Genomic DNA, 26,063 nt, shown 5'->3' on the forward strand with positions numbered 1-26,063 from the left:
CTTATTTTTTTATAATTTATTTGTTAGTTACTTTATTAATTTTGTTCATCAATATTATTATTATTATTATTATTCAATCTGTTTAAATATTAGCTTCGTATTTAATATTTTTAAATATATCTGAGATTTATTTGTTATTTCTAATTTAAAGATTAATATGGCAATGCCCCATAATTTCGGAGACCAAATAATAATTTACTCAAATTAATACATTTAAACTTCAAAATCAAAATATTTCTTTACCTTTCCTCATAGTCATATGGCATGCTCATATGAACAACCGGGGTTAAATAAGTTAGTTAATTTATTAATAATTAATTTAGTTTTATTGAATATTCAATTAAATTTACTTTTTTTAGATCACATGTTTTTTTTGGAAACGGCTAATATATATATATGTTTTGAAGAAAAAACATACAAGATAAAAAGAGAGGATATAGGTACTAGTGGTACAGCACATGGATACAAAGCAAGTCCCACGATCAATTCTGAATATGTCCTCTCTTCCACTCCATGGTATAACCATCAAACCCCCGTAAAATCTTAAACTTGGTCACAAAGTGTCTATTTCCAAAACCAAGGGAAGCTACAAAAAATAAACCACCAAAGAATTACTTAATCACCATGAAATCCTTACTCAACTTGAGGCTTCCAGCGCATGAAATCACCAACATTCATGTAGTGTTGCACGACCACCATTAAACACACAAACCATCGTTCCAAAAAATGCTCCTTACATGGTGCCTAGACATGCATTTGGATTAGACACCCATTGCACAAAGGATAGCGCGAACCCAACAAAGCAATTCTTCATCCATGGCAAACTCCAGAACATGATATCATCCAAAATCTTCTGTGGTGCAAATGGCTCCTCCTTGAAAATACTTTTGTTCCTACAAGACCAAATATTCCATAAAACAAAACACCATATGATGTTCCACATAACATTAATATTGATGGAGCCTCTGTGAACTGGAATGTTGTAGGAAGTGAGCTTGTGGATCTGACAGAAGAGACGAAGATATACCCAACCAAGAATAGCATATATCCCATATACTCCTAATGACTGGACATGAAAAAAACATGTGCTTCATGGACTCCTCCTCCACATGGCAGAATTGGCATGCTCCAATCTCCCATGCAATAAAAATGTTTCTTTTTCAGAAATTTGAGATAGAAGGCAAACGGTCCAAACAAAGTCTCCAAACGAAGAACTAAGCTTTGGAGGGGGAGGGATGCGTTTAAACTCCAAATGTTGTAAAAAATGAAATACAATAAATCACACTAGAATGAGGGAGGGGGGTTGAATAGTGTGTTAGATAAACTTTTCAAATCTTTTCACAATGAAAGTGATTTATGAACAAAATAGTTTACAAGGACTATTGTCTAGTGACAAGTAAATTTTTTGCAAGTAGTAAATGACTGTTTTCTAGTGATTTATAAACAATAGTTTTAAAGAAAACTTGTGTGAAAAGATATGACAGTAATATGCTTTAGAAATACTATGACAAGCTAAAGAAGAGTAGTAGAAATACTCACTTTTATACTGTTTTACTCAACTTGGGTTATGTCCAGTTCTCCTTTATTGGTTCCACTAATCAAATTGATTACAACAAGTATTTTATCCTACCACTCCTGACTTACAAGTATTCTCTAGACCACTATTGACACAACCTTTACACTCCCCTTGAATCTAATACACCCAAGTATTATTTTATCATTAAATCACTGCTGACTTTCTGAAAAACTATTTGAAAATAGAACCAGAGGTTCCAACACTCAAAGTGTGTTTACAACGAAAAACTTATTTCTCAAAACACAACTTTGCTAGGCAAAGAGTAAACTCTCTTAGCTTAGTGCTTCTCTCAAAATGATATCCATTTGTTTCACTTTTTCAATTCTTGGTTTGATCACTTTTCACTTGTTTTTTTTTTTTGTCGTTTTTGAACTTTGAAATGAGTTTCCTTTTATAGCTATTGGAGAAAAAAATCTTTACTTGGACCAACACATTCAATATTTGACTGTTGTTAGTCCTTATGGTGTATTGACAGCTGGAGGTGCGAATCTTTCTAAATAAGGTAAGCTCTTCACGATTCTAGTAGTATATTGATTTTGGATAGATCCTTTCTAAATCTGTCTCAATCATGCTAGATTCAAACATTAGTTTAAATCAAGTAATACAAAATAATCTAAAGAAGATAGTTTGTAACATGAATGAATCCACTTGCTATTGGACTACACTTATAAAAGATATAAATATTTATGTAAGTGTTTAAGTGTCCTTTTGGATGTGTGATAAAAGCATAATGGATGGTCCACTATTTTTCGATGTTTGTTCTATTAGCAACGCATTAGACACTGGATATTACCTTTTAAAAAAAGTATAAGATTGTAGAATGGACGACAATCATAAATTGAGTTGAAGTATAGGAACTTATTACCATAATACTTCCATATGATGTGTCCTATATTCTTACATGTAAATCATTAGTAATCATAAATTTATATCTTAGTTATTCATCAAAATCAAAGGGAATGAATGGATCATCCAGTCCTAACAAAAGATACCTGCTTGCACACTATTAATCAATGAACCATGCAATCCATCATATGTAGAATGTACTATATATTCTTTGAAATTATCAATCTCCCATTGCCCAGAATCAATGAGATTTAGTTTAGGAGAGTACACTCTTAGTCGATCCTGTAGATTCATTAGCAAGTCACTTTCCCACTTAAATAGTTGTCTTCGCCACCTAAACTCCCACAACCATGCACCATCAACCCACCTACCTATGTCACCTATCATCTTATCTTGTTGATCCGATACTAGAAAAAGCCTACCAAACTTATTGGCAACCGAATCCCCATTTAACCACCCACCCTTCCAAAAACTAAACTTACGACATTCCCTATATCTCAAAAATACAACTATCAAACCACTTGAAAGAATTTTATCCACCATACACATTTTTTTAAATCTCTCCACCACAATGATGTTCTACTAGATACCCCACTTTCAAACAACCCTTTCCACCCTCCATACTTTGAGCCTAAAATATCATTTCAAAGTGATCCTTTCTCCCAAAAAAATCCCACCTCTATTTACCTAAAAAGCATCATTAAACAACCTAATGTCCTTAATTTCTAACCCTCCACGACTCCTAGGACAACAAATCTTTTTCCAACTAACCCAAGCAATTTTCCTCCTTCCTTCCTCGCGAGCCCAAAGGAAATCCCTTTGGACATTAACCAAATTATCAACAACCACCATGGAGCTTTAAAAAAGGATAAAAAGAAAAGAGATAGAGACAAGAAAGGACCAAATTGATGATGCACACTATATTGGCAAAGGATAAGTGTCTATGCTTACAAGTTGACAACTTCTTGTGGAATTTATCAATAATAGGCCTCCAAGTGTCTTCCTTCCAATGATTCACCTCGATTGGAATTCCTAAGTAAAAGAATGCCAGCGACGTAGTTCTAAAATTAAAAAAATCCACAAAAGTCTCCACTTCCCCTCTATCCCCTCCAACCACCCCGAAAGGGCTCTTATGGAAATTTACCTTGAAATCGGGCACAACTTCAAAACATCTCATGATGGTTTTAATGGTGGTGACATTCTCTAATGATGCTTCTCCCACAAATAAAGTGTCATCCGCATATTGTAAAAGGTTTGCCTCCCCCTTATCCTTCCCCACAAAGTAACCTTTGAATAGATTCAAACTTTTTGCTTCTCTCATTAGGCCGCTAAACCCTTCGGCCACTGTAATGAACAAAAAAGAAACTAATGGATCACCTTGTTGCAACCCTTTTGCGATAGAGAATTTTTTTTGTAAGGCTTCCATTAAACAAAACCGACATCCTACTAGAAGTCAAAAACCCTTTATCCTCCAAATTCATTTATCATCAAACCCAAGCCTCTTAAGCATGTAAAATAAGAACCTCCAATTTACCGAGTTGTACACCTTCTTAAAATCCACCTTAAACACCAAACACTTTTAAGCCTCCGAGCCTCATCCACAATCTCATTGGCTACAAAAACACTATGAAGTAAGTGTCTTCCTTCCAAAAAAGCACTTTGGAACTTATCAAGATACCCTCCAATACCTTTTTTAACCTCTTAGATGAAACCTTTGCCATAATTTTATATAAGCAACTAGCTAATGAAATGGGCCAAAAATCATTAAGAGATTGAGGCACCAAAGATTTAGGGATCAAAGACACAAAAGAGGAATTGGACCCTTTAGGAAATGCTCCATTTTCATGGAACTCTTAAAAAAAAACCCATAAAGCTACCTTTCAAGACATCCCAAAACCTTTTAATAAAATAGAAGTTGAAATTTTCGGGGCTTGAACATTTTGAGCCATCACAATCCCACACCGCTTCTTTCACTTCACTCTCATCAAAGAGAGCAAACAAAATTTGTGAGAAAGAAAGCCCATCAAAAGTGGGCCTAGAGACATTGGATTCCAAAAACCTTTGATAAATGAAATCTTTTACACCTCCCTTGAACCTAGAAGGGTCCTCCACTCATTTTCCATCTAACATCAATTCTCTCATCGTATCTCTTTTTATTTTCCAATTCATCACCGCATGAAAAAACTTTAAATTATTATCCCCCTTTTTCAACCACCTAGATCTTGATCTTTGTTTTATAAGAGATTCATGGTATGACGCAAGCTTCCAAAATTCATCTTGTAATTCTCTCCTAATTGTGATCTCACCCTCATCCAACCCATCCACTTCCTCTTTGACATCTATTTCATTCATCTTTCAACAACAACAACAACAACGCCTTATCCCACTAGGTGGGGTCGGCTACATGGATCAACTTCCGCTATAATGTTCTATCAAGTACCATACTTCTATCCAAATCATTAAGTTCGAGATCCTTTTTGATAACCTCTCTTATAGTCTTTTTGGGTCTTCCTCTGCCTCGAATTGTTTGCCTACTCTCCATCTGGTCTACTTTCCTCACTACAGAGTCTACCGGTCTTCTCTCTACATGCCCAAACCACCTAAGTCTATTTTCCACCATCTTCTCTACAATAGGCGCTACTCCAACCCTTTCTCTGATAGCTTCGTTTTTAATTTTATCCTGTCGAGTCTTACCACACATCCACCGCAACATCCTCATCTTCGCTACACCTACTTTATTCTCATGTTGGCTCTTGACCGCCCAACATTCTGTTCCGTACAAAATCGCCGGTCTTACCGCAGTCCGATAAAACTTTCCCTTTAGCTTGATCGGTACCTTTGCATCACATAACACCCCCGATGCTTTTCTCCATTTCATCCATCCTGCTTGAATGCGATGATTCACATCCCCTTCAATTTCTCCATCATCCTGTATTACAGACCCAAGATATTTAAACCGTGTGACTTGAGGGATAATATGGTCTCCTATTTTCACCTCTGAGTTAGAAACCCTCCTTCTTTTGTTGAACTTACATTCCATATACTCCGATTTGCTTCTGCTTAGGCGAAAACCATGTGTTTCTAGAGCTCGTCTCCAAGTTTCCAACCTCTCATTCAACTCCTCCCGCGACTCTCCAAGGAGGACTATGTCATCTGCAAAAAGCATGCATCTCGGCGCTATCTCTTGGATTTGTTCCGTGAGGACATCCAGAATTAAGGTAAAAAGGTAGGGACTAAGGGTTGACCCTTGATGCAAACCAATTGTGATGGGAAAATCGTCTGACTCTCCACCCTGTGTCCTAACACTAGTCGATACCCTATCATACATATCTTGGATAGCTCGAATATATGCAACCCTAACCCCTTTCTTCTCTAGAGCTTTCCACAAAATCTCTCTAGGCACTCTATCATACGCTTTCTCCAAGTCAATAAAAATCAAGTGCAGGTCTTGTTGGTCCATGCGATATTGCTCCATCACCCGCCGTAATAAATAGATCGCTTCCATGGTCGACCTTCCCGGCATGAAACCAAATTGATTCTCAGTAACTTGAGTCTCCTTTCTTAATCTCCGTTCGATCACTCTTTCCCATAATTTCATGGTATGACTCATGAGCTTGATTCCCCTATAATTTGCACAATTTTGTATATCCCCCTTGTTCTTATAGATTGGCACTAACGTGCTTCTCCTCCATTCCTCCGGCATGCGTTTTGACCTCATAATTTCATTAAAGAGTTTGGTGAGCCACTCAAGACCTCTATCTCCAAGAGTTTTCCACACTTCAATAGGTATGTTGTCTGGCCCCACCGCCTTACCGTTACTCATTCTTTTCAACGCTTCCTTTACTTCCTGTTTCTGAATCCGACGATAGTACTTATAGTTCCGGTCCTCTTCTCTTGTGTCTAGACTGCTAGAGTCATATCCATATCCATCATTAAATAAGTTGTGGAAATACGCCTTCCACCTTTCCTTGATATCTTTTTCATGCACTAAGACTTTGCCTTCTTCATCCTTAACACACTTTACTTGATCCAAATCTCTAGTCTTCCTCTCTCTACCCTTAGCAAGCCTATATATAGATCTTTCTCCGTCCCTGGTTCCTAGAGCTTGGTATAGTCCGTCAAAAGCTTGGGCTCTTGCCTCACTCACCGCCTTTTTGGTTTCATTTCTAGCTATCTTATACTTATCCCAAGTTTCAGAATTTCTACACCTAGACCACTCCTTGAAACACTCCTTTTTTACTCTAACTTTGCTCTGAACACTTTCATTCCACCACCACGATTCTTTACCCCTAGGTCCAAAACCTCTAGATTCACCCAACGTCTCTTTAGCCACTTTAATAATCTCTTGGGACATCTTGTTCCACATATCATTTGCACTTCCTTGTGATTGTCCACACCATCCCTCCCATATCTTTTGTTGGAAGATTCCTTGTTTCTCACCCTTCAAGTGCCACCATTTGATCCTTGGTGCTACCATAGGACTTCTTCTCTTTGCCCTATCTCTAATTCTTACATCCATGACCAAAACTCTATGTTGGGTAGTCAAGCTCTCTCCCGGGATAACTTTACAGTTCAAGCAATACTTCCTATCAGACTTCCTGATAAGGAAGAAATCTATCTGAGAACATGTCCCTCCACTTTTGTAAGTGATAAGATGTTCCGCTCTTTTCTTAAACCATGTATTGGCTATAGAAAGATCCAAAGCCTCCGAAAACTCCAAGATGGATTTACCCTCCCCATTCATCTCCCCTAGGCCAAAACCCCCATGCACCCCCTCAAAACCTCTAGCCACGCTACCTACATGTCCATTGAGATCCCCTCCTAGGAAAACTTTCTCTCCTTGGGGTATATCCTGAAGTACCCCTTCTAGATCCTCCCAAAATTTTACCTTAAAGTGTTCTGCTAACCCAACCTGAGGTGCGTACCCACTAATAACATTAAAGGTGTCCTGTCCCACTACCAATTTTAAGGCTATGATACGATCTCCTACTCTTCTTACATCCATGACATCCTTCTTCCACTCCTTGTCCACAATAATCCCTACCCCATTTCTTAATCTGATTTTTCCCGTATACCACAGCTTAAATCCCGAGTTGTCTAATTCTTTCGCTTTTTCACCTGTCCACTTAGTTTCTTGTAGGCACATAAAATTGATCTTCCTCCTCACCATAACATCCACTATTTTCATAGATTTTCCAGTAAGTGTGCCTATATTCCATGTACCAAAGCGAATCCTCCTGTCGTGAACTAGCTTCTTTACCCACACCCGTTCACGAAAATGTGGGAACCCTTGCTTACTTTTCACTACATCCGGGCGGCGATGCAGCGGCCCTTGCTCTTTTGACACTGTACTCGAGCCATACAGCGCGTTGCTTCCGGGCAACGACCTAGCATTCACATTATTACGTAATTGATCCATGTCATAGAGATTCGACAAAGTTTTACGTTGGCCGTCGAAAGCCTAACACAACCCTCTCCTTTTATCCGGGCTTGGGACCGGCTAAGAATAGCAAAGCTCCCTATTTCATTCATCTTTCGCCTACATAAAATATATTAGGTCTTGATATCCCCACCTTGCTCCTTACTTTAACTCTGATTACACCCTTTCAACCCCTTAAGTTTCTCCTTAAGTATATACCTTCTCCAACCTCGAACCTTTATTCTCTCCCAAGCCTCCTCCACACATACCTTGAAGCTTTCTTTCTTGTGCCACCAATCCATAACACAAAAAGTTTTTGGACCCTAATCATTGGATATATTTTTCAAAAGAAGTGGGCAGTGGTATGATATATTTCTCTCAAGCATATACATCGTACTCTTTGACCACATACTATACCACTCCAAGGACACCAAGGCTTTATCAATAAGGTTCTTAGCACTACCATTGGGCCTAAACCAAGTGAAGCTTCTACTGACTAAGGGTGGCTTAATCAATCCCCATGACCCTATCCTCCTTATCATAAACACCATTCCCCACTCTCTACATATTCCTCCTTATACAGTTAAAGTCACCTATGACACACCATTTTGTTATAGAACTTGTTGACCTCCTTCCACAAGAATCTTCCTACAACCTTCATTTTTTTTCTAGATCCCCTGGATAATATGTATTAGCCACTACAATGTTTGAATTTCTCCCACGCCACACTCCTTCAAGAAGGATAAATCTTCCACCCACCATTCTAACAAAAAATTCAAAATCCTATTTTCTCCATATACATAGAACTCCCCCTCCACCATTAATAGTGAAGGCCATAACCCAATCAATGTCATAATGTCCTCATAGTGCATAACATTGTTCCCTAGATATACTTTGCTTTTAGGTTTATTGTAAGCATAGTAGTTGTACCCTCTCTTTGGCAATCGAGTCTCTAATTGCTCTACACTTTACTTGATTGCCCAGACCTCTAACATTCATAGAAAGGATCCTTATAATTCAACATGTTCTTTCCCTACCCTCCCAACCTTTTTCTCCTTACCAAGACAATTATGGTCTATCCTCTAACCCTACAAAATCTTGAACCATGTTTCCATCCTTGCCATTGTAAGAAACCCCATGATGTTTTCCTTTACAGCAAATTCCTCTAGCTTCATCTTCTTTGTCGTGCACCCATAATTTACCCTGCACATGCTTCTCGAACTCGTGGGAAACCAAGGATATAAAGTGACCCTTCCCCCATGTAGACATCCTTCCTCCCTATCCAGAGGTACCTGAAGGTAGTTTGGAATGAACCACCTTGTCACTAGACCCACGAGAAATTAATTTTGAGCCTATCCTTGAGATTGAAGGAATGAGAGAACAAATCTATTTTTTGTTGCAATATTGGGACATTGCAATATTTTTACCTGACCACCATTCAACTCCCTCCTAGCATCACTTCTCGGCCTAGTGTTGGCCTCCTATCCCCGTTCACTTATCATAAGAACTAGCCCAGGCCCAATATCCTCCACTTTGCCACACGAGCCCATATTTTGCATATCAGTTTTCCCCTTTGACTTCACAATGGTTGGGATAACAAAATTGGTCCCCACCTCCTCATGACCTACCCCATAATACAATCTCCTTTATTCTTATCCTCATCATTCATAGGGTTAGAATCCCCCAATATCACTTTTTTTTTTTATCTCCAATCAGGTTACTCCCTTCTTCAGACGACTCTTTGCCTCCTAAATCAGAGATCTTGCATCCTTTTAAATCTTGACTTTCTTTTTTAGAACGCTAATCCTTGTCCTTCATACCTTTTCCATCATGGTGTGTCCCTTCAACCCCCTCCATCTGTTGTACTTTCTGCATACGCCTATCAACTTTATCTGAAAACTTATCTTGACACATAATTGCATGGTTGTCAGAATATCCACCTGAGATTAGGGTGTCACCACCCTCCCTAACCACCATGCATGCACCATCCACCTCTCCTCTGCCATCCTAGCAACCTTTGGGTACTCATAGCACTCTAAGTAGGATGAATTTATTTCATATCCCATATTACTTGCCATAGATGATCCTCATTCCCCATCTTTCTATTCTTTCCATCTATCACATTTGCAGTTCTTTATAAAGTATTTTCTTCTTCAGTGCATCTCACCTTTTAAACGATTTCGTTGATCCTTACGTAATATGTGTGTGAGATCGAGTGTGGTGATGCTTAGCTAGGACCCTTCCATACTCCAAACGCTCCATGTTTTTTGTCTCTTCATCCTGACCCACAAAAGAACCGAAAAGACACACAAGTTGAAAGAAGAAAAGCTCCCCCCAAATGTGTAAAGGTATGTCGTATACCTTCACCCATGAAAATTTTTAGCCTAATGATATGCTAGGATCCCATTTTTGAATCAAATGGAAGAATGCCAAAACCCCCTTGTCCCCCCCCCCCCCTTTATTACATACCTCTGTCATTACTTCTTCCTTTACCCCTGATATCAACACCAAATTCTACCTAATGCCCTTCATCTTAGCCATATCAGAACCCACCAAAGCATATGCATTATAGAGTTTATCGAACATAGTGAGATTCAAAAGTCTACCCATATAAAAGTCTACCTAATGCCCTTCATCTTGACATTCTGTCTTTGACCCCAAAAATCTTTCCACCTAGACTTAGGTATATTGGCATGCATCTTCATGTTGCCAAAATAGATGTTGTCCAAACGTTCCTCCAACAATTTTGGATTCTAAAATCCAAAAATGTTACAAACCCAAATCTGAGTCCCTCCCCATTCCTTCTTGCCACAACTCAATCCCCAAAATACTACTAAAAAACTTGTTTTTTACGACACACATTCTAAGACGGTTATACGGAAACCATCTTAGAATATGACGTGGTGACATTTTTGTAATTAAGATCGCTGTATTTTATTTTTATGACACACATTCTAAGACGGTTATGCAAAACCGTCTTAGAATGTGACACGGTGGCATTTCTATAATTATTGGAAACTTAAACGACGACAGGTTTCAAGAAAGAACCATCTTCGTATTCGTTCCCCAATAAAGCCCAATAAAGGAAAGAATGTTTATTAAGTTACTAACCCTTATTCTCATTCCAATCATGGCTTCAATCTTAGGCATTTGCTCATCCTACCCCTCTCTCAACCACTCCACCCGAAAACGACGCCGCACCCCACTACTCCCCTCCAAACCCTCCCCTCCACGCTCTCTCACACGTGAGGCTCTCGCGCCGCTGCAACAACTCTCCGCAATAACTAAATCTCTCAACACCAGACTCGAGAAGGAGCCACGCGCAATATGGCGGCGCTACGTGGAGTGGCTCTACCAGCACAAGGAGCTAGGACTCTACCTGGACGTGAGCCGGGTCGGGTTCACTGACGAGTTCGCCCATGAAATAGAGCCCCGCTTCCACCTTTGTACCACGGAGTAGCTCGAGAAGGGCACTATCGCGAACCCCAACAAAGGGCGAATGGTGGGGCATTACTGGCTCAAAGACTCTGCTCGCGCGCCTTCTTTGTTCCTCAAGGGAGAATGGTGGGGCACTATGGTCATTTGAGTTTAGAGCCAAAATCTGTGCCTCCTCCAAAGCGAACAGGGTGGATTGGAAGAGGAAAGTGTCACATGGAAAAGGCCACCATAGATCTGAAGGGCGATAGCAAGGATCTGAGCGGTCGCGTTCATCAACTCCCCTACTGTGTCAAGCATGACAGTCCCGCTCTATTTTCCACTATTTCAAACCCAAACACAAAGGTTTTGGGGGAAGATGAGGGTTTACTATTACAAGAGGCTCATTTTAGAGGTAGGTTACTCCAAGGAACAACACTTCCTCTTCCGCACGATTACTCTGGTACGCTATTCCTCTCTCAGCACACGCAAGTCAGTGAATGTTTTCTGTTCCTATGTATATGTGTGCGTGTCTGTAGGTTTTGTCTTGAGTAAGAGGTCACCTCCCACCTCCGACGAAAACTCATTCAAAATTTTAAAGTAAAAAGAAATGTTGATGGGAACAAAGCAACTTGTGTTTGAATGATTCTGCTGATTTGTGTGTGAATTATAGTGTCTACGTCCCATTCATTGAATCTAATAGTAGCATATGACAAATAAATTGATTCAAATAATTCAAAAGGATATGTCAGTTAATGTTTACTTCCAGTTTTGAAGCTTAGCTTACTAGATATTTGCTTTTGGGTGCAGCTGCATAATCCCGTGACACACTGCAACACTTTTGTATTTACCGCACTTTTCATATTTGGGAACATTCTACAAAGTTATTGTGGAATAGGATTTCATTTGAACACTTGCTTTCCATTTATACTACTTCAAGCGGTAGCGGTAGCGTTGTTAGGCTACACCTTTTTTTTTCTGCCTTGTGATGAGGTAAAATCTCACAAATATTATAACTTTGATCTAGGGAAGCAATGGCATGGAGAGGAAATCTTTTGAAAAACATAAAAGAACTTCGGTTTTTGATGTGCTAGCAATCATTGCAAGCTCACCCACAAGGTTATAAACATATATTTTACCTTTCTTTGGGCTGAAATTTCTCAGCATTATTTATTATTTTTGTATATTGCTTGATTGCTTAGTTATACTTACATGCCATATGTATTTGAATATATATGAGTTCTTATTCTTTTTTGATATCTTAGGGCTTTTGTGGAAAGGAATTATTATTTAACAGGATGTCTCTTTTATTATTCAAACTTTGGTTTTTATTCTTTCTAATTTAGTTAAATTAATTTCTATATTATGTGTTTGTATTTCAAAATGGGTAAAATAATTAAAGCTTAAACTTTGATTGATCACTAAAAAAAAATATTTTCTATTAATTAAAGCTCAAGCTTTAGGTCCATTGGCTAAAAAGGTCACATATATAAGAAAAAGGTCCCACATATAATGATACAACTTTCTTATTTAAAGTAAAAGAAAAGTCCTCCTCAAATTTTGTTTTAGGTCTCACCTATTAAATCAATCCTGAATTAACAAGACAAAGTTGCACGTAAATGACGAAAAATGTAATAATCATACACATTGTATGAGGCATAAGTTGGTAGACTAGCCTAGCTAGAAAGGCCAATTACATCTCAGTCTCAATATAAGTTGGTAGAAGGTCATTCCAAGTCGTGGCCATGCAAGTGGGTTAGATGACACATTAAGTTGTCGAGTGTTCAGGTGGTCGGTAAGTGTACTGATTCGCACAAGTAGTATATTAAAATGGTAAGACCGAGTATCATATCCATAGAGAATTTGTTTCACCGAGAAACTGTACATTCAGTGTGCAAACATTTGTATACGACTAAAAGCAAGGTAAATATTAAGTTGAGTTTTTGTTCTACAATCTAGTTAAATACAAACTAAATATCCAAAGTTTGATAAGTAAAAACAGTCAAGTAAAAAGTGTCGGGTCGTTCTACTGAATTTTCCTTGATGTTGTTATGTATTTTTATCTATTTAATCTTATCCTAGTGTTCTTATGCTGAGATTTTACCCAAACCAAGATCCCTCTAGTGAATGAGCCTAACTCTCTTTAAACCTCGTCCTTGATCCCTCAACAAACTTAGCCTAAAAGAGTTGCATTAAGTCTACAACATAATATGGACTAGATCACTGCACTCCATTCCTAGACATACAGTTTTCTAGCTTGCTCTACCATGTTCTAAGGCTTTAAAGCACTTCCCAATGCTAAAAATCCTAACTATACATACAAATGGGTGATCAAGCCACAAACATGTAAAAATAAGCATAGATAGAAGCAATGAACACAAAAAAACAACATTAAATAGATAGTGAAAAAATATTACATCAAGGGTTCAGCAGAGCTTCCCAACCAAGAGGCTTAGCCTTCCATTACAAGAAATAAAATCTCAATACAAGGAAGAACTAAGTTTAAGTGAAAGAAAATGGCTAAGAAGGATTGAGGATGTCTCTTTCAACCTTTAGAACCCTAATCTCACTCCTCTAACCTGAACTCTCTTGGTGGTTCAATTTCTGTCACTTCAGCTTCTTCCTTGGCTCTGTTTTTTTTTTTTACTTCTCTCTCAGTTTCCACCAACTTCAGTGTTTTAAAGGCTACTTGGACGTTTCAACTTTTGAAGGCTCGCTTAGCGAGATTGACTCGCTAAGAGAGAGTAAGTGAATTTTGGCTTAGCGAGTTGGGCGCGCTAAGCGCGAGAAGAGACAAATGACTCGCTGGGCGAGTTGGCAGCGCACTGGGCGAACACATTTTTGACTGATCCTCTTCTAGGGTTTCCCAACACGCTAAGCGAGCTGTATGCCTCGCTTAGCGGATGTCACTCGCTTAGCGGATGTCACTCGCTAAGCGGATTTGCCTCGCTTAGCGAGACATCAACTACTTGAACTTCTTCTTCTTTTAGCCTGAAATTGAAGTGGTTTCAACATTAATTCACAAAAATGGGAGCATCTATTGTATAAAATCAAACTAAACATGAAAATATGTACAATTCCTACAGAATGAACTATAAATTGGAGGTAAAGCGCTAATTTCGTGCAAATATTCAATACAATATCATTAGGGTTAATGCATAGATAATATGATAAATAACTTAATAATAGATGATAGATATAATTTCTATCTTACAATTGGCTCTCATTTGACTAAGTGTTTCTTTCTCTTGGAATAATGTAGTCTTTAATTATGGTCTCAGACTCTATCATTTTTTTTTTAAAATTCAAACTGATGCATGTTTTGGACTATGCAGTCTAATTGTGTTTACCATTTCATTTCTTTGGAACCACTCCTGTAAAGTACTATGCAGTCTAATTATTCGTTTGCGTGGTGCATTTGCAAGTGAAGAAGTAATTGTAAACAATTGGATTTGTTTAGTGGAACATCAAACTCAGATTGTTTAAGGAACTGGATGTACATTACTTTTGTGATCATACTAATATAAAAAACTTGTGCTTCTTCCTTTCATCTCTATCGTCTTTTGATCTTTTTCTTGATAAATTGCCATCTCCTTAGTGTGTTCATGATTATTTTGTTCATGTAGGCATGATAATATTTCAAGAAGGTTAAAGAAATCTATCATTTTGTATTGCCAAATCAAATTTTTTCAAAGAAAATTGAAATTTCTTTTCAAAATATTTTCAAAAAGGAATGGGTTTTTAAAGGTTTTTTGTGATCCAATTCACTCTCCCCTCTTGGATTCAACCCTTTTACCAAAAAATGATTCTACTGTTAGTTTTTTTCAAATAGAAGAATAGTAATAGTAATTAGAAAAATAAATCATTTTATGAGACGATTAAATAGTGAATAAGAGGAGTAGTAAGATAATGGACTTAAATTTGGAAGGAATAGGCCTCTATTAGATTTAGAGAAGTTCTGTTTACAATTGATTTGCACCAAGCTATTTACTGTTAAAAGTGTTGCACACGGCACACACACGCATAATATATATAGTATGAAGAAGAATTAAATTATACCGATGCAATTTTGACAACTATTATATCATTATATAATTTTTAATTGGATAATATTTTTTTTTTAAATTCATCGTTAAATTGAAAGTTCTTTTTACATAAATCATATATACAAAATTTTATATTAATATAAAATTATTTATTATCTTGTACATATAGATTAAAATCGACGCAATATAAACAATTCAAAATATATTAAAATATAAATCATTTGATTATTTTTTTCTTGTTATTCAATTTTTATAAAATTTAATACAGACGATCTTGATAATATTTAGATATAATTGAACGGTTAGATAAATAAAAATCATATTTTATATTAAATTATAAAAATTGTGTAAATAGTTATCAAAATTACATCGATATAATTTGATATATATATATATATATATATATATTATCAAAATTATCTAAAACATTCTAATAATTTAAATCGTTTGGGGCATCTGTGATCAAACTCTATGGACGAGTACTTGTCTTGGGCATATTTTGTCCTTAATTGAAGTTTTTTGTTCAATGTTTAATAATATCATTTTGAGCTTAAAAAAAAAATATAGGGACTGATATTCTTAAGATAAGGCATGGATTAAAAAAAGGAAAAAAAATGAATGAAGATCTACTACATTGCTATTAGATACTTATTAAGAGAAAAAATAAAAGGAAATATAAGTATATTATTTAGGGTATACAATGTGATAGAATTAAAGAGATAAAAAAATAAAAATATTAATAAAATATTTATAATAAAAAGTATTCAAATAGTACTATTCTTAAGAATATATGAACATCTATTCAACGAATAACCCTAGAAAGTAGGCAAACGAGTAAACACTATATTGAAAATTTTCTTTTAAACCAAAAGCTGAAAATAAAGGAAGTCGGTATAGGGACCTACCATTTTGATCCTGAACCCATCTTCTTAAAGATGACGGATAAATATATATCATCGATATACAAAAAGGTTTTCATATGGCGTACAAAATATTAATACTTATTATAGTATCAATGACCTACCTTGTACTATAATCAATATATATCATCGATATATAGGGTAACTTTTGGACTGCTGCTGCATAAAAACAAGCACAAGGACTGATTCTGGTTTCCCTGTATCAGTTTGTCATTAAAAATGGGAAGGATGCCATGCTGTGAGAAGGTAGGGTTGAAGAAAGGACCATGGACACCCGAAGAAGATAAGAAGCTTGTTGCTTATGTTGAAAAGCACGACCACGGAAACTGGCATTCAGTGCCTGCCAAAGCGGGTAATAAAACTTTTTTGTATTCCTTTTTACTCAATCTATGAATTGAGGTTTTAAATTGCGGTTGCAAATACATTTTAGATTTGTGATGATCCTTGATATTGTGGGACATTGTAGACAAATGCAGTCGATCGATAAGGTTGCAATTGTAGTTGCAATGTGAATGCAGATATTCCTAATTTTGTTTGTTACATACATTTATATCTAGGTCTTCAAAGATGTGGAAAGAGTTGCAGGCTGAGGTGGATCAATTACCTCAAGCCAGATATAAAAAGAGGAAACTTCAGCATGGAGGAAGACCGTACCATTATTCAACTTCATGCTCTTCTTGGAAACAAGTGACCTTTAATTTCTTTTGGTTTTCAGATTTTTCTATTGTTATCTATAATGGTCGATCACACACACACACACACACACACACACACACACACACACACACACACACACACACACACACACACACACACACACACACACACACACACACACACACACACACACACACACACACACATATATATATATATATATATATCTTACAAGCTAAATGGAGTTGCCATTGTTCTAATTTGTATGTTTCTATTTGCAAGCACAAATGGTCAATCATAACAGCTCACTTGCCCAATAGAACAGACAATGAGATCAAGAACTACTGGAACACCAATGTCAAGAAAAGATTCATAAGAATGAGCTTAGATCCCATTACTCACAAACCAATGAAATCCAACACGTTTGAGGCCCATGATGAGTTCAAGGACATCACAAATATTGGCCACGTTTCTCAATGGGAGAGTGCTCGACTCGAAGCTGAAGCAAGAGGATCTATGTTGCAAGTGGGGTCTGGATCCTTACATCTCCCTAGGTTAATCTTAAGCAAAATTCCAACTCAACCTTGTCCTTCATCAAATTTGCTATCGACTGAACATAAGCGAGTGTATAACATGTATGCTCTCGTGCTTGCAACGAATCATGACCTTCAATCATCAGTATCTACTTTGAGCGTTCCCAAGCTTCCTGCAGTCTCTACCAATATTGGACAATTCACCGACATGGAAAACTTACTCTCATATAATGGTGATGGTAATGTTGTAGAAATCAGTAGCCATATTCCAAAGGTAATGGAAGGTTGTGCATCAAACTTGCAAGATGACGACATTATCATGGCTGTGGAAGCATTTAGAACGCCAAGAAACACAAGTATTCAAGAATTGTTTGATGAATCCGCTTCCAGATAAGGTCTTATATAATGTGTCATACCCTAATTTCGTCAGGGGATTATTACTTGATGACATGCAACCTTTGGTTAGCCGCTTTGAGATACCTGGCGTCCTTTGTTGCACAATAAATGAAGTCCCGAGACGTGTCAGAAATCAAAAGGAAGCAGGCTTGCGCGATCCGTGAAATTCCGTAATGTGGCGGAAATCGAAAGGAGATGTTTTTCGCAATCCGTGAGTTTTCGTAACTTCTTCGAAAGATAAAAAAGAGTAAATACATAATCCGTGAAGATTCGTAACCTTGCGGAAGGAAAATAAGTATCGTTACGAAATTCGTAAAGTTTCGTAACGTTACGGAAAAAGAATTACCAAAAAAAGGTGAAGGGGGTGCATTTAGTAAAAAGGGGGGTACAAATAGCAATCAGGCCCACTTGGGCCTTCCAGATTCTTCCTCCAGAAGGCTGTTGCTTCTGGAGGAAGCAACCTTGCTCGCCTGGGCGAGCTAGGTGGCAAGCTCCTCCCCTATTTTGCTATAAATAGGGGGAGGAGTGAAAGGAGAAGGGTTCAGCCTTCTTGGCACTTCTCATTCTCTCAAAATTGCTGAGGAAAATTATTTCCGTGAAGAAAATCCAAGCCGAGGCGCTTCCATAACGTTTCCGTGAGTAATTACGCGAAGATTCTCGACCGTTCTTCAACATTCATCGTTCGTTCTTCGTTTTCTTCAGTCTTCAACGGGTAAGTACCTCAAACCAAGCTTTTCAATTCATTCTATGTACCCGTGGTGGTCCCCATTTTGTTTCATGTATTTTTATTCTCGTTTTCATTCGCTTTTTATACCCCCTTTTGACGTGCTTAAGTCATTTATTTAAGTCATTTCTCGCCTAATCTAAAAATAAAATAAATTTCCATCGATCGTTTGAATTGTATCATCCGTTAATTTCGGTTAAAATGAATTCCGACCGTTCGGTCGTGCCGTAACCACGTTGGAAATCAAAAAAAGAGGTAAAATAATAATATAATAATAAAAAAAATACCTTTTAGTAAAATAAAGCGAAAAATCAATCGGACGTTTTCTCTTTGGGATTTCTCATTCTTAATTGAATTGACTAATAACTAAAGTGAAACTAAGGCTAAAATCAAACTCGCCTAGTCAAGCTCGTCCACAAAAATAGGGTTTTGAAAGTTTATCATTTCAGTTTCTTACCAAGTAAAATGGATCATTTTTAAGGTCCAACGCCTTAAAATGATCACCTTTCAAGTAAAAAGAATCACTTGATTCACGCATAAAAAAGAACTACGTAGGTCTGATTTCCTCTTCGATGGAGGGTACGTAGGAGCAAAAGCCCCGCTTTTGTCGACCCCAAAAAATAAAAAGAAATAAAAGTTAAGGTAATACAATTTCCACAACAACAACGCCTTATCCCACTAGGTGGGGTCGGCTACATGGATCAACTTCCGCCATAATGTTCTATCAAGTACCATACTTCTATCCAAATCATTAAGTTCGAGATCCTTTTTGATAACCTCTCTTATAGTCTTTTTGGGTCTTCCTCTGCCTCGAATTGTTTGCCTTCTCTCCATCTGGTCTACTCTCCTCACTACAGAGTCTACCGGTCTTCTCTCTACATGCCCAAACCACCTAAGTCTATTTTCCACCATCTTCTCTACAATAGGCGCTACTCCAACCCTCTCTCTAATAGCTTCGTTTCTAATTTTATCCTGTCGAGTCTTACCACACATCCACCGCAACATCCTCATCTCCGCTACACCTACTTTATTCTCATGTTGGCTCTTGACCGCCCAACATTCTGTTCTGTACAAAATCGCCGGTCTTACCGCAGTCCGATAAAACTTTCCCTTTAGCTTGATCGGTACCTTTGCATCACATAACACCCCCGATGCTTTTCTCCATTTCATCCATCCTGCTTGAATACGATGATTCACATCCCCTTCAATTTCTCCATCATCCTGTATTACAGACCCAAGATATTTAAACCGTGTGACTTGAGGGATAATATGGTCTCCTATTTTCACCTCTGAGTTAGAAACCCTCCTTCTGTTGTTGAACTTACATTCCATATACTCCGATTTGCTTCTGCTTAGGCGAAAACCATGTGTTTCTAGAGCTCGTCTCCAAGTTTCCAACCTCTCATTCAACTCCTCCCTCGACTCTCCAAGGAGGACTATGTCATCTGCAAAAAGCATGCATCTCGGCGCTATCTCTTGGATTTGTTCCGTGAGGACATCCAGAATTAAGGTAAAAAGGTAGGCTGTTGTCCTTTGAGACAAACGTGAGAGGTGCTAATACATTCCTCAAACGTAAATACAACTCCCGAACTTAGAATTTTCATTTTGACCGGTTTCCTTCGGTTTTCCCGAAGTTTTCCACAAATAAACGTTGGTGGCGACTCCGCGCATCTTTCCTCCTTTGGAAAGCGCACTCGTGAGCCTCGCCTTCGCTCGCCCGCAAAAGGGCACGTTGCGACAGTTGGCGACTCCACTGGGGACTATTTTTGTGAGTTAGGCCTATTTTAAGGAATTGTGGATTTGCGAAACTTCGTGCGTGCATTTGTTGAACTGTGTAAAATGAAAATAACTGTTGTCTATTTCTCATTCTTTACACTGCATTCTAAGCACCCACGGGTTTGAGTAAAAAATGGGCCATACACCCGGGTTCATGGGAATTTAAGGAGTGGAGGTGAATCTATCATCATGCTAGGTCTCCGACTTGCTTGATAATAGTGAAACCTCGTCTAGAGCTTTCTCTCTTTATAATGTGTTGTCGCTGGTATTCCATACCGCCACAATATTATTATCTTGAGTGATGATACCTCTAGAAAACAGCCATGTGAGTTATGAATTGTTGGGGAGTAGTTATTAGAGACCCCTAGATATTGTCCTATAGGTTCCCAAATAGGGGCAAAGAGCAAACACGCTCCGTGCCATTTGTTCTCATGCATCTTTTGATAAATAGTACTAGTTTATAGTTTTTGCTAGTGGTGTTTGGTTTCTTTAGAGTAATACATCACTTTTTAATACACACGTTAAGGCGCCATGATGCCTAAAAACGTAGTATTAAAAAGATGGATCTTTTTGGTCTCGTATATGTAAATTACCCCTTTGTTGTGTTTTCTTTCCGTTTCATGCATGCGCATCTGCATCATACCGTCACACATGCGTTGTATGTGGGTCTCATCTTTTGTCGCGGGAAGTCGGAAGATCCATATCGTCTTCTTAACTGCACACATGGGGCACTGCGCCCCCCAAATGCGCAATAAGGAGAGATAATTTTCCGGGCTCTCGTGTCCGTAAATGCATTCATATCATGCACCGCATAAACATCTCTTCAGCATCATAATGAACATATCGTTCCTGCATTTGTCCGTTATCACATTCCCATTTTGCATGAGTCATTGCATCATCATGCATATGCGTTCAACATACTTTTTGTTTGCTCATACATGATCCTTGTATTTTCCTCTACGGACAAAAACAAAAAAGAAAGCACGAAAATTCACGCTGCATTCTTAGTTGCATATATTCGGTACCATGAGCCAACCATGTTGGGATCATAAACCCATTTCACTTAAAAACAAAATGATTGAACATGGTACCTAATGCATGGTTAACTAAGAAAGGATGTTTCTTCGGGCATCTCAATCTCATAATTACATTTTCCATGCATAGCATGCGTATTCCCGAGTCCTTCGTCCCTATGAAATGTTGATGAAGTATTGGCGATCAAAATTGCCATTTCCTGGGTTATGGGGTTGAACCAAGCTCGTGCTTTTACGAAAAGGTTCATCGAGTCAAGTTGAAGTATGGAAGTAACCATCTTGCAAAAAATTGGGGCAAAAGATGGATCGTGTTACATCGCTGCTTCGTCTACTGCCGAACACATTTAGGGCTGTCAATGTCCCTGTTACTTCCAGTTTCACCTTGACAAAGATGTCATGGACCATGTTGAAAATCTAAATTGATTCAACCCCATGTCCTGCGTAAAAATTCATAATACTTCAACTGTGCATCATTCGCATACATCCATGCTTTTCATTGGTTGCATTTGCTCATTACATTCTTTCCTTGAAAAATAAAATAAAAAAAGAGAGAACTTAATCATTGTTATAAAAAAGAAAAAAAACATGCTTTACGGTGCCCTTACCAAACCCGTGCTAGAGCTAGAGTAAAGGGTAAAGTGGAGGAGGTACAAGAGTAGATGGAGGCCGACATGGAGGCCATGAAAGAGCAAATGGCCGCAATGATGGAGGCCATGATGTGAGTGAAGAAGATAATGGAAGCCAATGCGGTTGCAATTGCCGCTACTAGCGTTGTTGCTAAGGTGAACCCGACGTCCCCATCTGGCATCAACCAAATGAATCATCCAACCTCAGATATGGTAGGCAAAGATTTGGGAAGTACGGGCGGCCCCCATGATGTGCAAATTCAAAACGAGCACGCCTCCTCGTCATATGGCTTGCCTCTCAACTATACGCCACCCAATGAGGCGTACACTCCCAATAAGAATGTCAATAACTCCACTCCTATACCCATTGAGATCCAACAACCCCAAACTAATCATGCACATGTCTCTTAAACCGTGGGGGAGACACATGAAATTCCCCACCACAATCTAGCTGACCTCAAGCGTTGCCTCGGACAGGCCACTGAAGGGCAAGCAGTTGGTGATATACCCCTACAAAACACTTTGGAGGGCCCTCAGTATCACCCACAACTACACCCTTTGCATTCCACAGCGATTAAAAACCCTCATGCTATGGCGGAAATGGGAAAGGTGGATCATCTAAAGGAAAGGCCCAGGGCCATTGAAGGAGGTGAAGATTATGCCTTTGCTAACCTAGAAGAGTTGTTCCTAGTACCCAATATCATCACCCCTCCCAAGTTCAAGGTGCCAGACTTTGATGAGTACAAGGGGACTACTTGCCCCAAGAACCATCTAAAGATGTATTGTCGGAAGATGGGGGCATACACAAAAAATGAGGAATTGCTGATACATTCCTTCCAAGAAAGTCTTACTAGGGTAGCTGTTACCTGGTACACTAACTTGGAACCTTCCTGAGTCCATTCTTGGAAGGACCTAATGGTTGCCTTCGTTAGGCTGTGTCAGTATAATGGCTTTGGATATGATGCAACTACAGAACATGTGCAAAAAGAGGGCACGGATCTTTCAAAGGATACGCCCAAAGATGGAGAGACTTGGCAACTCAAGTAGCGCCCCTAATAACAGAGAAAGAGATTATCACAATGATAGTAGACATGTTACTAGTGTTCTATTATGGAAATGGTGGGTTACACACCTTCAAGCTTTGCGGATTTGGACTTCGCCGGCAGAAGGATCAAAGCGGGTCTAAAAAGAGGCAAATTTAATCATCCCACTTGGACGAATGAGAAAACTGGGGCAAATGAAGAGGGTGAGAATGAGGGAGAAGCCCATGCTGTGACTGCCATTCCTATACAGCCAAGTTTCCCACCAACCCAACAATGTCATTACTCAGCCAATAACAAACCTTCTCCTTACCCACCGCCCAGTTATCCACAAAGGCCATCCCTAAATCAACCACAAAGTCTGTCTACCACACTTCCAATGACGAACATTACCTTTAGCACAATCCAAAAACACCAACCAAGAAATGAATTTTGCAGCGAGAAAGCCTGTAGAATTCACCCCAATTCCAGTGTCTTATGCTGACTTGCTCCCATGTCTACTTGATAATTCAATGGTAGCAATAACCCCAACCAAGGTTCATCAACCTCCATTTCTTCGAGAATACGACTCGAACGCAACATGTGCTTGTCACGGAGAAGCCCCGGGGCGTTCCATTGAGCATTGTAGGGCTCTGAAGCGTAAGGTGCAAGGTCTAATTGATATGGGCTGGCTGAAATTTGAGGAGAATCGCATGTAAATCCTGACATTGACAAGAGATGTCACACATGGGGCAATTTTGAAAGCTGTTGTTAGATGTCTCTGATGACTCATCAGGATTTTCAACTTTCACCGGAAGTGGGTGCAAGCCATTGGTCAGTTTGCTCAAACGACCTATGCTCCTGAGTTTGGGACTTCCAAGACCGTTGGTGGGGGTGTCGTAAAACAACGAGTAAAGTTCAAAACAAATAAGTTTCAAAATAAAAATAAAAAAAGGAGTTAAAAAAAAAAACGTTTGATTGACTGTGTTTTCAAGATGTTCATGTGACCTCATTCCGGAAAGTTTGTCTTTTTAGAGAGAAGTGAGTTATCAAGAATAGGATGTTGGACAAATGGCCTTAGTTACCTTAAGAAAAAGGGGGGGGGGGGGTTGAATTAAGATACGAAGATTATTCCCCAATTAAACTTTCACTCTCTCTTTTCGGATTAACAATGCACACAGGGACAACCCTTCCCTTGTGTTCAAGATGTTGAGTACAAGTGTGAGGTGAAGTCCCACATCGGGTAGAAGTGGAAAGGTTGAGCACCATATAAGTGAGGAGAAGACCCATAAACCTGAGTCCCACATCGGGTAGAAGTGGAAAGGTTGAGCACCATATAAGTGAGGAGAAGACCCATAAACCTGAGCCTTAAGGTTTTGGGTTAGAGTGTGGTGTCAGGCTTCCTTATGTGGTGGCTTGTGGTCCACAGGTGTACCCCTCGAATCCCCCAACAATTGGTATCAGAGCCGATGGTTCAAGTTAGTGACCGGCTCAGACGAGTATGCAAGTACCGCAGGTGGCCAGAATGGCTAGCGGCACAGCGCGCCCCGTAGGTGAAGCGGGGTAGCCAGAATGGCTAGCGGGCAGGGCAAGAACCGCAGGTGGCCATGGCTATACTCGTGGATGATAAAGACTTCCGCTTGAGGGGAAGGCTACGATGTGGAAGAGACTCACACTTGAGGGGGAGATGTGTTGAGTACAAGTGTGAGGTGAAGTCCCACATCGGGTAGAAGTGGAAAGGTTGAACACCATATAAGTGAGGAGAAGACCCATAAACCTGAGCCTTAAGGTTTTGGGTTAGAGTGTGGTGTCAGGCTTCCTTATGTGGTGGCTTGTGGTCCACAGATGTACCCCTCGAATCCCCCAACACAAGAATCCCCTACAACAAGAGACCCACGGTCTCTTAATCCCTTTTCAGAAATAAGAAGAAGAGAAGAAGAGATCTCTCTTAAAGGAGATAGATTGTACAATGAAGATCAATCAAAATTCCTTATTGAATATGCAAGTCGTTGACCAAGGAATCTTTTTGAGAGGATAAAACATTTCAGTTCAGAAAAACTCTTAATCTTTTGAGAGGATAAAACTTTTTGGCAATGAAAACTCTCTTTAAATTCGTGTTTCCAAGTCACATATAAATAGACCTTTGATGGCCATTCATAAACCATTTGAATAGATGTGACTCTTGGGAATTATATTCTGAAAATCCTCTCTGGTAATCAATTACAAGACTTGTGTAATCGATTACAGATTTTAAAAATTTGAATTAAAACATTTTCAACTGCTGGTAATCGATTACCAGAGAGCAAATCTCAATTTGAAATGATAGAAATCTTTGGTCAAACCTTTTGTTTGTTTTCAATTTGGAAACTTCTTCCTAAAGATTCTAGAGATCAACTTGATCATATATCTTGATTTTCTTGGATTCTTGTCTTGAATAAAACTTAGAAGCACTTGATCCTTTAGCATCATCAAGACATCAAAACATCTTGCTTCTACATAGGAGTCATTTGACTTAATCCATCAACTGAAAAATCCTTCAACTATTTCTCGTCCTTGGAAAATTCTTTTTGCAAGAATCAGCTACTTCTTCCTCACTACGAGGTTGTGAAAACAAGACAACAATTGGTACCTCTAAGCCCTACACTAGGGCAATGAAAGGCACTATGCATAAACCTCAAACGAACCTAGGGGCAGATTAGAAGTTCTCATCCAATAGGTTCCTTGCTACAAGGTCATGACGAAAGACAACGATTGTACCTCAAAGCCTTACACTGGGGCAATGAAAGACACCATGCAAAAACCTCAAGCGAACCTAGGGGCAGATTAGAAGTTTTCACCCAATAGGTTCCCAGCTACAAGGTCATGATGAAAGATAACAATTGGTACCTCAAAGCCTTACACTGGGGCAATGAGGGGCATCGTGCATGAGACTCAAGTGAACATAGGGGCAGATCAAAAGTTCTCACCCGTCGATGTTTTTAAATAAGAAAAAAGGGGGATACAAGCCCTAGAATTTCAATAGATTGATTAAACGTCAAACGGCTCCATTCCCGTCACTCCAAAATGGTCAAGTGACT

At 38.8% G+C, this 26,063-nt stretch overlaps 2 protein-coding genes across 2 annotated transcripts; both read left to right on the plus strand.

Moving 5' to 3' along the window:
• Positions 1–11,492: 11,492 nt before the first annotated feature.
• On the plus strand, positions 11,493–11,859 carry LOC100785195 (uncharacterized). The gene is made up of 2 exons (XM_003517758.4): positions 11,493–11,718; positions 11,795–11,859. The coding sequence occupies exons 1-2, from the start codon at positions 11,493–11,495 to the stop codon at positions 11,857–11,859; spliced, it is 291 nt and encodes a 96-aa protein (XP_003517806.1).
• A 4,581-nt stretch (positions 11,860–16,440) lies between these two features.
• LOC100785734 (transcription factor MYB106) lies at positions 16,441–17,805 on the plus strand. The gene is made up of 3 exons (XM_003517759.1): positions 16,441–16,573; positions 16,779–16,904; positions 17,162–17,805. Exons 1-3 carry the CDS (start codon positions 16,441–16,443, stop codon positions 17,803–17,805), a joined length of 903 nt encoding a protein of 300 aa, XP_003517807.1.
• The last annotated feature ends 8,258 nt before the right edge of the window (positions 17,806–26,063 follow it).

Source organism: Glycine max, chromosome 1, assembly GCF_000004515.6.
Source record: "Glycine max cultivar Williams 82 chromosome 1, Glycine_max_v4.0, whole genome shotgun sequence".
Lineage (NCBI taxonomy): Eukaryota > Viridiplantae > Streptophyta > Magnoliopsida > Fabales > Fabaceae > Glycine > Glycine max.

Bases quoted from the DNA above. Each gene is read 5' to 3' on its own strand.
- LOC100785734 (XM_003517759.1), top strand. From the start codon at position 16,441: ATGGGAAGGATGCCATGCTGTGAGAAGGTAGGGTTGAAGAAAGGACCA. The intron at 16,574-16,778 runs GTAATAAAACTT...ATTTATATCTAG, and splicing joins TTCAGTGCCTGCCAAAGCGG to GTCTTCAAAGATGTGGAAAG. The intron at 16,905-17,161 runs ACAAGTGACCTT...CTATTTGCAAGC, and splicing joins ACTTCATGCTCTTCTTGGAA to ACAAATGGTCAATCATAACA.
- LOC100785195 (XM_003517758.4), top strand. From the start codon at position 11,493: ATGGAAAAGGCCACCATAGATCTGAAGGGCGATAGCAAGGATCTGAGC. The intron at 11,719-11,794 runs GTACGCTATTCC...GCGTGTCTGTAG, and splicing joins TCTTCCGCACGATTACTCTG to GTTTTGTCTTGAGTAAGAGG.